Here is an 11,834-nt window from a genome sequence, read left to right as displayed (position 1 = left end):
AATTGAAAACATGAAAATAGGGCTGCAGCCCGCCACCAACTAGTTACACCAAACTTTTAGACCCCTTAGCACACATGCAGGTGATGGGTTACGGTAAAGACGCTTTGAACTATGTCCTGAATGGACAATGCTGCAATTAAACACAACACTGATGATAGATCTTTGATGATACAATAGTAATTCATTTAAAATATGTTAAAAAACAAGTTCAACAGCCCGGTTTGCTTCAGTATATGGACCTGGAGACAATGGCTTGGATGTCCTCTGAATGGACTTTTGGTTTTTCGACCAGAACTGAAGGCAACAGAAAAAGATTTCCCCCCCTGGGGGACCTGAGTGTGTATGTGTGTGTGTGTGTGTGTGTGTGTGTGTGTGTGTGTGTGCGTGTCTGTGTGTGTGTCTGTGATCCTGAGTGTGTGTGTGGTGAGAGTGTGTGTGAGTGAGTCAGTGTGTGTGTAGGTGTGTGTGTGTGTGTGTGTGATTCTGTGATTCTGAGAGTGTAAGTGTGTGTGACTCGTTAATATGCTAAAACTCATCCCTTGCACTTGCAATTCAGAAATCAGCACATTCTGCAGGGGGCGAATGAAATAAAACTGATTGGCAGAATCAAATGGCAGAGAATCAAGTTGACCAATTGGGTGAGCAGGGTAGACATGTTCCCACTTTTAGATCCGGCCATCACCATTTAAATGATTCACTTAGCGAGGCCTGTGAGTTCGTCCCCAGAAGGAACACAAATATAGAGGTCCCCACATGGACAGTAATACCTGTAATCACGCGCACAGTAGATGAAAGGTGGAGTTAGTGGGAGGGGGGCGGTGTCAGAGAGAGGGGCGGTGCAGCGCTGAGGGAAGCCACTGAACAAACTCACCTTCCGCGTCTGTGCGTTTCACTTTTCCTGAGGACTCGACTAAAACATGAACAACTACTGATTATTTGAGGTTGATTGTAAAAAGCCGAACCCTGTGTGTTAGCGGAGCACGTGACCCGCAGCAGAGCTGAACTCAGGAGAACAACACACGGTAGGATGACACGCACACAACCGTGAACCTGTGGCAGCTGGGTTCTATAGGACCGGTCTCTTACAACACATTCATTTGACCTTTAACTTACGGGTGATTGATGACCTCAGGTGAAAAGATGTTATTAACAGTTGGTGTGTGTAGTCTGTCAAACTAATGCCTGTGGCCTGATTATTTAATAATAATATGTATAAATGTAATAGAAGCACAGCAAATGACATTTTCAGCCGTGAAAATAATGATCAAGTCAATATTGATAATTATCGTGATAAATGCCACATTATTATTTCTTTATAGTGAAAAGACTGGTTTAATTTGCTCCTGGCCAAATAAATACAAAGGATACATGTGTAGAAGCATTTAAGTTGAAGGAGAAAACTAATACAAATAAAGCAGATGGACCTGTGTAAGATAATACAATTTAGATGAAAAACAATCATGGCATGACTTTGTTAAATAGTCGAGTTTTCAGTCTTATTGAAAATGTTTTCAGTCTCATTGTAAAAGCTGCAGTGGAGGGGGCTGTCCTCAGGCCCTCAGACAGTTGGTTCCTGTGCTGAGCTGCACAGTGAGCATCACGACCAGAGAGTCCTTAGATAAATGATGTGTCATAGGCAATAGATGGATATGTATGGCCCTTTGTTTTATTGCCATTAAATTACATTGCAATAGTTGTTGTTATTGTTTCATCAGTCAGCCATATATGAGCATTTTCACTATCTGGATGTGTGTCTGCTGTTAAAGGACAGTGAGAATAAAGCTTTTCCTATCTGTTAACAAACATGTCATTACTCAGAAATCCAGAGGCACTTTTTTCTATTTTCGGGAAGTTGTGTGGTTTCCCACCTGAGGCTTGTGTCTGTGTGTCGAGAGGCATCGTGTTTCTCAGTCCCACACACGGGTTCATTTATCTCCTGAGTATTAACCACCACAGGTTTTTGAGAAAAGTTCCCCTGTGTGGGAGACACGCTGTCGCACACTGAACCTGTTCCCATTCAGCTCAGCAGCAGACGACTGGGTTGGGCTGAATACCACTGTGAAGAGGATGGAGACACATTACAGGGAAAACGCTGAAGAATGAGGGCGAAAGCCAACACATGCAGGTGCATTGCATGGTAGAATCCTTCCTTTACAGCCTGTCATGCTTTGCGGCAGCTGTAAAAATGCAGAACAGATGCGAGAGGAAAAGAGCTGAGCCACTTGCCACGCACGACACCTAAGCTCCAGTTTCAAAGCGTGGCTGGCGTTTGAACAGGGGAGCAGCTCAGGTGTCAGAGTGTCGGAACAGGATGTGATCAGACTGCATCAGCAAGATCTGACACACAAGGAGGGGTTATTATTGTACAGCTGCAGCGTACACAACCCTCAATACACAGATGGACGCACATTTCAGTTCACCGGTGTACAAACCACACAGGCACTGATCAATAGCGATGTGGAAAAGTATGCGTTGCGGCCAGATGAGTCATCCTCCACGTGGGTTGGTGCATGTTTGGCGTGCACCAAAAGAACAACTGAAGTTATGACACACACAGCGGAGAGGGCCCCCATGATGAAAGATTCCATCCCGATTGGAGGGGTCTCTTCCACGCCACAGGTCAGGAGAGGTCATGGAAGGATCTGATGGGCGTGAAGGTGACGTGAATCAGCCGCTGTGGACTTCACCATCACCAGATCTGAACCCGTCTGAACACTGCTATGATTCAGCACCATCATCAGCTCACCAGAGGAATGGAATACCTTTGAGAGGAAGGGTGTTGCAATCAGATATTTCTCTTCAGTCAGTTTTATCAGTATGTTCTTCTTTTCCTTGACAGATTGTTAGATGCAGATTATATCCGACCCACATGGACGTCAGGAGGAGCAGATCCTATGATGCTGCCGTCTTCAGCTCACTCGGCTTCAGCACCAAGTAGGTGAGTGTGAGAACCAATGTGGTGAAAGACAGAAGAAAGCACAATGCACCACCCCTCTTTCTACGAGACTATGTGTCTGTACAGATGCAGTTTGAACTCCCTGCAGCAGAAATCACGCTTTGATAAGAAATGATAAAGAACAGAGCAAACTGTTGAACAGGCATCAGGCATTAAGCAGCTGCTCCACAGTTCAACAGACACTTTACGTTAGATGAACAACAGACACTTTACGTTGGTTGAACAACAGACACTTTACATTGGTTGAATGACAGATCCACTACATCATGTGATGAAGTTTCTTTGTCTGTCACAGTCACGTCAGTCAGCTGAGCAGATACAAAAGCTGCCATTACAACACGCCTGAAGAAGACGACGAGACCATGAGCATCAAGGAGCAAGAAGCCAGAGTTGTCACCCTGATGGACTCCACCTCAAAACACGATGGCCAGCGCCCTCTAGCAGAGCACGCCCCCTTCGCTGACGACTCCCTGTTCAGCAGGAGTCTGGACACACAGCACGAACACTTACACAACCACACTCTGTCTGAGCCCGGCCCCAGCTACTACTCGTACCAGCATCCTCACAGTCTGCCGGCTGGGTACAATCAGCCCACTCCGTTTCCCAGCCAGGTTGAATGGCAGTGGTCGCACCCGAGCTGCGCCAGCAGCTGCTCGGTGTATCCCAACAGCCTGTCGTCGTACAACGGCCAGAAAGATTACTCCAACTGCTCTGGAGAGAGCTGCCACTGCAGGTACAAGTGCACCACTATGAGCAGCCTAGAGCAGCCGCTGTCGTTACGCTCCAACCCGCCATCGGCCGACTTGCGTCACCACACCTTGTCTCCGTACGCATGCTCGCCACAGGGAGCAGCCTGCTGCGCTCAGTGCCACGTGGACACCTTCACCAGGGGCATCATGGTCCACAAGCCCCCCGGAGCCCAGTACCACCCAGGGCACAGCCCGTACTGTGAGTGTTGATGTGTTTACCAGCCCTGACACCAACTCATCCTGTGTGTCAGCTACAGGAAATAAGACAAGCAGTAACTTAGTCGTCTTTTTTTATCATGCTACAGTATCACACGATGAAACCCCATGAATTCTGAATTTTCTGCTTCAGATCCGGGTGACTGCAGACTTCCTGGAGTTGGACACACACAGACGTGAGACGTTTTTTCATTAGTATTCTAAGTCTGCCTCACACAGACATATCTGAGCTCCACAGTACATTCGGCATCTTTCTTACTCTAATTAAACGTGTTCTTTCAGTGGCCACAAGTCTGCAGCTAAAGAGAAGCACCCTCCTTACAGCACCCTGCTGTCTCTGGAGCAGAGTGAGTGTCAACATCGGCACATGATCACATGACTGATCGAGCTGTCGTTAAGTCCTTTATCTTATTTGCTCTTGTGTCTGTTGAACACAGGGAGGGTGTTTGTCACCTACGAAGCCGACAACGACAAGCACGTCAATGAGGTCATCAGCTTTGTCGCCCTGCTGCGACACAACGGCTTCGACACACACGTATGCTCCGGACCTGCTCAGTAAAGATTGGTAGAGGGGCCGGCTGCGTGTTAACGTCCTGATGTCTGCTTGTTTCAGATTGACATTTTTGAGCAGCAGTTTCGGAGCATAAGCAAGATCGACTTCATGGAGCGATACCTGAGTGAGGTAAAAACCGACCGATTGTTCTGAGTGGAAAAGAAAAAGATAAACTGCTGGAAAATGTGTTGATGTTAAAATGTGCCTCTCTTGGGAAGGTGCTGCTTCACCATTAAATGTCTTTCTGCAAGAGGGAACATGTTTCAAGAGTAAAGTGTAGCAGGAAGAGCAACAGCAAGTTGGTTAGTAGAACTGCTGATAAGCCGTCGTGTTGTTGTCCCCTGTGCAGAAAGAATACCTGATCATTATCATCATCAGTCCCAAGTACCACGACACGGTGACAGCTTCCCCTGTCAGCCTGGAGAACGACGAGAGGACCTTCAACACCGTCTACATACACAAACAGGTCAGAGTCCACAGGCACATGAAAGCTAAACCCCAAAAAATTGCTTTCTCATGATTTTTATTTCCCTTTTTTTTCTGTGTTGTTGTTCAGCTCCAGAATGAGTTCATTCAGAATGGAAGCAAGAATTTCAGGTTCATTCCCATTTTGTTCCCCGGGGCTAGAAAGGTTAGTTATTAAGCCGCGTGACAGGAGTAAACTCCCATGTGCCCTGGCTCCGTGTTCTGTTGTGAAACACATACCAAACACATGCACGCAACACAGTTACATGTCTTGAGCGCTTTGTTGTGAAACAATGAAACCCTCAACGGTTTCACAATCTGTTCGCTGTGCCGTGTGTTTTGTTTCTGTGCTCACAGTGTCACATCCCCAACTGGCTTCAGAACACCAACGTGTACGCGTGGCCACGGGACAGGGACGACATCCTGCGGCGGCTCATGAGGGTCGAGAAGTACAACCCCCCTCCGATCGGGGAGCTGCCCACCATTGTCTCCATCCCCATATAGAGACCTCTGACCTGGACTGAAATCCAAAACTTTCTCTCTCGACAGCTCCAGGTCCATTTTTTCCAGGGGAGTGGGGATCCATCAATAAATGTACAGGATTGTTTTTTTTATTTGTCTATGTGACTGTGTAGATTGTATATTGTTGTAATGTGTCGGGTGCCGTGTGAACTTTTCTCCTGGGATGCGTTGCAGTTATTTTAGATTCCTCGCAGAAAGAGTAAAATTTAGACTTTTAACGAGCTTCTTTTGTCTTTGTCTTTTGAAGAAATGTCTTCGTGAATGAAAGATTAGTTTGTTTGTTTTATTGGGACGCACACTTGCCCATGTGCTACTAATAAATCCAGAAATCTCTGTATTTCTGTCTGTCGTTTGATTTTCTTGACATCAAGTCATCTGATATAGGTATGAAATAGTCAGACGATAGTATATTACAGTCTTTCAGTAGCCCCCCCCCCCCGCCCCCCCCACTGCCTCAGAGAAAACGATGAGATAACATTGTTCTTATTTTAATTATGTTGCTTGGAGAGAAAAATAGACGACGCAGTGTTAAAAAATAACTTTTTATGGCGTCTACTGCATGGTACATGTTTGAATAGAAGACCGACGTGTCTTCTATGAGTGTTTTAAATTTGACACCCTGCTATGGTAAAAAACATCACAACTTTATCTTTTCTTTTGTCCAAATCTTGAATCATGGTCAACAACAAGATTATTTCAGCCCGACAACTCGTGTGCAAACATTTATTGCAGCAGTAGAACCGGTTGAGTGTTTGGCATCTAGGCTCCAACTTAATCACTCCCCCTTATGATTACACAGGAATGATGGGAGTGATGAGCAAATACTTGTAACCTTCCCCCCCCCCGTTGGCGCCTACAGGTGGATGATGGGGTGGTGGAGGGGCTGAAGCAACTGGTAGCAATACTGCAGCAGCAGTGCGAGGAAAGGGGTTGGTGGGGAATTTCTCTATGCTTAAATAGACCAACTCACAAGGTGGGTGTGCTCACTTTGAAATATATCTTGGTTTACAAGTGCATCTGGGATTTAGACCCAATTCAAGCTGATTGTCTTTTACATGTATGGACACGAATGAAACCACTGAAACCAGCAACGATTTGTTATGTAGTCACGTGAGAGAGGGTTCAATCCCCGCTCTTCCCCATCTGCATGCCGAAGTGTCTTTGACAAGATACTGAACCCCTAAATGGCCCCTCATAAATGTTGAGTGTACTCAAAATGTAAGTTGCTTTGGACAAAAGTGTCAGCTAAATGACATGTAATGTAATATTTGTAAAAATGAGTCAAAACAAGCAGAAAATGTTATTTCGTGTTATTTTAGTCAGTGAAGTTTAGTAATAAAATTGTCAAATACCAGACAAAGGTTGATGTTACAGGTCATAGTTGAATTTTTTCATTGGAACTAATCTTTGAGGATTAATTTTAAAACTAAATATCAAAACTATTGTAATAATTGAAATCTTTAGTATTGAAAGGTGCATGCAGGTTCAAAGAGTTTTTGCCTGCATCACGTCTCCTGTGGAAACACAAATAGAGACGTATTTGTTGAACCGGCCAAACACTTCTCAGGAAACCTCACACAAGCACAGACCTGGGACTAGTTTGGCCGCAGGGCCATTGAGGAATTTTCAAATAGTGAGCAGCATTTTTCTGTCAGGGAGCGAGCCATGAGAACAGGACAGTTGAAAGTGTCCCCTGTTAGTAAGCACAGAAGTTGTTGACACAGCGGTGTGTCGGGGAGTGTTTGTATGTCACCAGAGTTTCATCTGAGCCGCTCGTCAGAGAATCAGAGAATAGTAGTGACACTAAACTTCTTCCCGGTACCTGGTGGCTTACTTGAAAATGCTCAAACAGGATGTTACATGTAGATAAGTAGCTGACACGGCTATCTGCTGGCTGTGTGGTAGGCTTTCGCACGAACCAGCAAGTTCAGAGTCAATTGGGTCATCATTCATCACAACTGGTTTGTGGTCATAAACAAAAAAAGATGTGTGACACTGTGACACATTTAAACTAAATGTGTGTGCATGCAAAATGTGACGTGCTCTTCCTCCCTGCAGACTTCCATCACTGAATAAATCCTGTGTCACCTGCGTTTGACACGTCTCTGATAAAAAGCGAAGCGTCGAGACATGGTTTAATTGTTTTATCTTCACAAGAGGTAACACTGCAGATGTTCATACAGACATCATAAAAAAATCTGAATACAGTGTTTCATATATTCATCCATATATTGAAAAGTACATGAAATAATATTAATTTTAATAACATAACAAAGGAACAATGACATCAGTAATAAAAGTGGATTACAAAGTGACATTTGGATGTAAATAATTCTTAAGAATTAGGTAACAGAAAACAGAAATCCGACAATAGCTCCATTTTACTGCATGTAAAAACACTGAAGTGCTATTTGTTCAAAGCTACAAAATACACTTAAAAAGGAGGAAGCGATTTTTTTTTTTTATTTCCTTCAAGGAAAAGTACTATAAAATAAGTTACAGTACAGTGAAATTGTCCAAACCAACTTTTGATCCCGTCTTCCAGCCTTTTTGTAAGCACAAACAAAAGAAGTAACTCAGACACGAGTGAAGAGATTCTGTTTCCTTGTGAGAGGCGTCTTCCCCCCCCCCGCCCCCCCAAAGAGGAAATGAACAGTTGTGTTGTTTGTCAAGAGCTGTGTGTCTAGAGCGTTCGTGTTCTGAAGAAGAGCCGCACAAACACGTCTGAAAATGTGAATCCTAATCCTCAAATCACCTGCGTGTCGCTCCGCACGTGTCCTCGGTAGAAAGAACTTTGTACTTCATGAGCTCAGAAAAATAAATTGACAAATACTTCATGTTAAGTCACATAATACAGAGGCAATCACTCATACATCGTCAGCTGGTAAAGGAGGTATGTTGAACCTTGGTCTTGTGAAAAAAGCCATCTTCTCTCTGTGGACAAAAGAAAAAAAAGACAATTTTATCAGTTTCATTTTGTTAATTAAAGGGATAATTCACCCAAAAATCGAAAGATAGAAATCGAAATTCACTCGTTATATACTCACCACTATGCCAATAGAGGGGTGGGTGAAATGTTTGAGTCCCAAAAGCACAATGGTCTGCTGTGATCCACACGCAAAGCGCGCAAAAATGTATCACAATTTCAAGTGTATTTGATTTCAAACACGTCACCCGCCCCTCCATCGGCATAGTGGACAGAACAATTTCTACATCACATATTCAAATGGCGAGATTGCCAGTCTAACACTAGCAAATTAAAGAGTATTGGATCATTGGCTGTTTGCAAGTAAACCTGCAACAAACAAACAAGCCCCACCCCTCCTGACCTCAAGAAGCTCTATTGGGCATCGTTCTTTCGTTTGTTTGTTCTCATGCACGTTCATAATGATGCAAACAAAGCAATAAGCTCTCCTGTAAATATTTTCCACACCATCTCGCTGACTGACAGGTATGCCAGATAAGGCAGGGCAGACGATGAACTCTAGCAACCAAACAAACATGGATTTGAAAATAACTTTCTCTGCATCTGAAAATCTGCAGTATGCTGATATTTTGTATTTTATTCTATTTTATTATTTGTGCTTTGACAATTGATCTCAACAAATTTGGTGAGGGGAGTATGCGTGCAGTCCCACAATCCTGTGAAGGGTTTGATCTTGAAATCACATCACATCCACATATGTGCCTCACATTAATGAAGCTCTAGACAAACTAACTCGGGTGTTTCGCTGTGACCCAGGGAAGTAAGGCTCTTAAGAGTGTGACAGCTGACTGGTAGTCAAACCAATCCCAACCTGAATGTCTGCACAGGCAAGGGTTCCTTGTGACTCTGTCCCCTCATCTGCAGAACCTCTTTGGAAGCCTTCCTCAGCCTCCTCTCCACCGCCTCCTCCTGACGCTGCTCCTGCTTGCTTTGGCTGGCCTGCGGAGCGACAACACAGTCAACCGCTGCTGGGTGAGGCCGACTCTCATGTGTGACGTAACCGTAGCAGACTCCAGTCTCACCTGTCTCTGGGCCTCTCTGAGCAGGCAGCGGAATCGCTCATCCCTCAGGGCCCAGTGGGGGAGCTCGGTGGTGTCCCTGCCTTGCGGCTCCTCCAGTCGCAGCTTCAGCTCCCTGAGGGCGTTCAGCTCCTCCATCAGCTGCCTCTGACGCGTCCTGCAGGCCTGGAGATCCAGCTCCAGGTCCAGGGAGGTACGGGTGGGTTGTTCGGCCAGGGAGGAGCGGTATGACTGCTGCTCACGCAAACAAACACACCTCAATCCTAAACCCTCTGTGACATGTATTCCTGAGGAGCAAAAGTCAGACTCTACCTGTTTATATCGCAAAGTTCTTCTTTCCAAGGTGTTTCGGACAAAAGGCGATTTCTTTGGTAACGTCGAGCTGTCGCTGTCGCTGCGATATAACTGAAAGGTAGAATACATGTAGAGATTCTCACAGGGCTGTCACAACAAATATTTACAGCAAAGTCGTAAATGTCAGATAAAAGCAACTGATAACAGTGTTGTCCAGGTTGTGTAATAGTTTCCCCCTTTTGCAAAAACTTACCCTGCAGACGTACTGACTACGAGCCCCGGGGGAGAAGGTCTGAGAGCGAACAATGGTGCTGCCGCGCATAAAGGGGGAGGCGTGACCCCAGCGTCCTCCCCTCTCTTTGGGCCGAACTCGCACAGGCTCTGGGAACAGGCCTTCTGTCATGGTGGCCTTCTCCACCTGTGGATCAGCAACAGTTGTGTGCATCTGGACCACAGACAGACCAGCTACACACTCCCACCCCTGCCCTCTCTTACCTTTACTGTACAGAGCTTGCTTGTTGTCTGATCACAGCGCCCTCCAGTGGTGATGCAGATGCCCTCTGCACACAGTCCCTCTAAACAGGGAGCAGTGAATGCTGTGCTGTTGCTGCAGCCACTGTCCACTGACTCTGCCTGCCAGCTCCTGCAAAATACACCGTTTGTCACGAAAATTAATTCATGCCGGAAAACAAACTGTCAAACAGTTTGTTTTCTGTTTGACAGGAGATAATTTGTCTCGAGCTGAAAAAGGTCACCTCTCAGATGCCACCTCCCCTGGCTCGTCCTTCTTCTCCAGCCTCTGCAGCTCCAGCCCGGTGCCCTGCTCCTCCGGATGGGTGGTGCTGGTACGGGACAGCACCGTGCACACAGTATCCTGCAATGTCACATCGCAAACTATCACCAACTTCAAACTGCCGACATTCCTCCTCTCTCCTCTGGGAGCAGTAGCTTGAAGCTGTGGTGTGAAGGCTTGCTTGGTTTGTGAGACACATTCTTGTCAAATACTCAATTTAACGAGCTCCACAACTATGGACCACGGGCTGAAAGCTGCTTAGCAACAGCATGACAGGGAATTCCTCCCAAGGGCCTGATACGTTTTACAATATATTGCAGGTATTTAAAGCAACAAATCCTTTTATACAAGTGTTTGATGGTAGCTCCATAGATTGATTTGGTACTGTGCCAGCAGGTGGATGCACAAGTATACACGTTCTATTCCTGATCAGGTTTAGCACAACCTGGTGCACAGCCAAGCCCTCTGCATGGTTTACATTCTTATCTGAGCTGTCTTTATATATATTTATTTTCCATAAACTGCTGTTTACTTTTGTCTTTTCAGTTCTAAAAATCTTTAACATGAAACCTTCCTAGATGGAAAATGTAACTTTAAGGTAAATATTCTCAACGAAAAGCTGAATGAGAACATTTTAGCAATGATTATCTGCTTCACTCTCTAGTAGTGTACCCCATGGTTCCTGTCTAGGTCCTATTTTATTTGCATATATGTAACGCCACAGAGATCTTTTTATAAAGTACAACAGCCCTTATTATTGCTAAGCCACAGCCATACCCTCCTACACAAGAGTAACACTCGAACTTCTTAACATTATTAATAATTAATCCTAATTCTTTATGTATTTATTATTTTCTTTGTTTGTAAAAGTCATGAGTTTTGTTTTTATTATGTATTTCAAATTTCTCTGTTAAGCACTTTGGGCTACACCCTCCAATGTTCTTCTTCATTTCCATTTCTTCTGGTGCCAACAGCTGAGATCACTTTCAATGTCATCATGCACACAGTGCAGGTGTGTGGGTTTACCATGGCTCTGGGCCTCTGCTCGTCTTCATGGCCTTCCTGCTGTCTTCGATGGCAGAGGTTCTTCTGGTCAGGCCTCGGCAACTCTGTCCCGCTCAACATCTGGACTCGCAGCCAGTGGTAAACCATCTCTGCACTTCCTTCACAATCTGCCAGGCTCACCTGGGTCGTACCCTGCATTTTCACACAGACAGTTTAATTGTTGAATTTTCGGATGATTTGGGGAATCTGACATCAGCAGGATCATTGCATCTGAGA

At 45.1% G+C, this 11,834-nt stretch overlaps 2 protein-coding genes across 3 annotated transcripts in view; one reads left to right on the top strand and one right to left on the bottom strand.

Annotated features, from left to right (window-relative positions):
* Positions 1 to 835: 835 nt before the first annotated feature.
* On the top strand, positions 836 to 5,683 carry traf3ip2l (TRAF3 interacting protein 2-like). Of its 2 annotated transcripts, none has more exons than XM_053430383.1 (10): positions 836 to 1,022; positions 2,840 to 2,934; positions 3,252 to 3,904; positions 4,055 to 4,097; positions 4,204 to 4,268; positions 4,359 to 4,456; positions 4,535 to 4,603; positions 4,824 to 4,940; positions 5,031 to 5,105; positions 5,297 to 5,683. In XM_053430383.1, the coding sequence occupies exons 2-10, from the start codon at positions 2,870 to 2,872 to the stop codon at positions 5,441 to 5,443; spliced, it is 1,332 nt and encodes a 443-aa protein (XP_053286358.1). In that variant the 5' UTR covers positions 836 to 1,022; positions 2,840 to 2,869; the 3' UTR covers positions 5,444 to 5,683. The 2 variants fall into 2 exon arrangements, with proteins under 2 accessions (XP_053286358.1, XP_053286359.1); XM_053430384.1 differs by having other exon boundaries at positions 2,840 to 2,938.
* Positions 5,684 to 7,590: 1,907 nt separating this feature from the next.
* Positions 7,591 to 11,834, bottom strand: part of wwc3 (WWC family member 3) — a 28,799-nt gene continuing 24,555 nt past the window's right edge. The window contains exons 16-23 of the mRNA XM_053431182.1: positions 11,580 to 11,750; positions 10,516 to 10,634; positions 10,256 to 10,403; positions 10,014 to 10,178; positions 9,779 to 9,871; positions 9,470 to 9,700; positions 9,259 to 9,386; positions 7,591 to 8,395 (exon numbers count right to left, since the gene is read on the bottom strand). Coding sequence (XP_053287157.1) covers positions 8,329 to 8,395; positions 9,259 to 9,386; positions 9,470 to 9,700; positions 9,779 to 9,871; positions 10,014 to 10,178; positions 10,256 to 10,403; positions 10,516 to 10,634; positions 11,580 to 11,750 — 1,122 coding nt within the window. The 3' untranslated portion in view covers positions 7,591 to 8,328. The remainder of the gene's footprint in view (positions 8,396 to 9,258; positions 9,387 to 9,469; positions 9,701 to 9,778; positions 9,872 to 10,013; positions 10,179 to 10,255; positions 10,404 to 10,515; positions 10,635 to 11,579; positions 11,751 to 11,834) is intronic.

This window comes from Pleuronectes platessa, chromosome 9, assembly GCF_947347685.1.
Source record: "Pleuronectes platessa chromosome 9, fPlePla1.1, whole genome shotgun sequence".
NCBI classification, from domain to species: Eukaryota; Metazoa; Chordata; class Actinopteri; order Pleuronectiformes; family Pleuronectidae; genus Pleuronectes; species Pleuronectes platessa.
The sequence above is the reverse complement of the archived record's forward strand: the minus strand, read 5'-3'. Positions and strand labels throughout refer to the sequence as shown.

Bases quoted from the DNA above. Each gene is read 5' to 3' on its own strand.
- traf3ip2l (XM_053430383.1), top strand. From the start codon at position 2,870: ATGGACGTCAGGAGGAGCAGATCCTATGATGCTGCCGTCTTCAGCTCA. The intron at 2,935-3,251 runs GTAGGTGAGTGT...TGTCTGTCACAG, and splicing joins TCACTCGGCTTCAGCACCAA to TCACGTCAGTCAGCTGAGCA. The intron at 5,106-5,296 runs GTTAGTTATTAA...CTGTGCTCACAG, and splicing joins TGTTCCCCGGGGCTAGAAAG to TGTCACATCCCCAACTGGCT.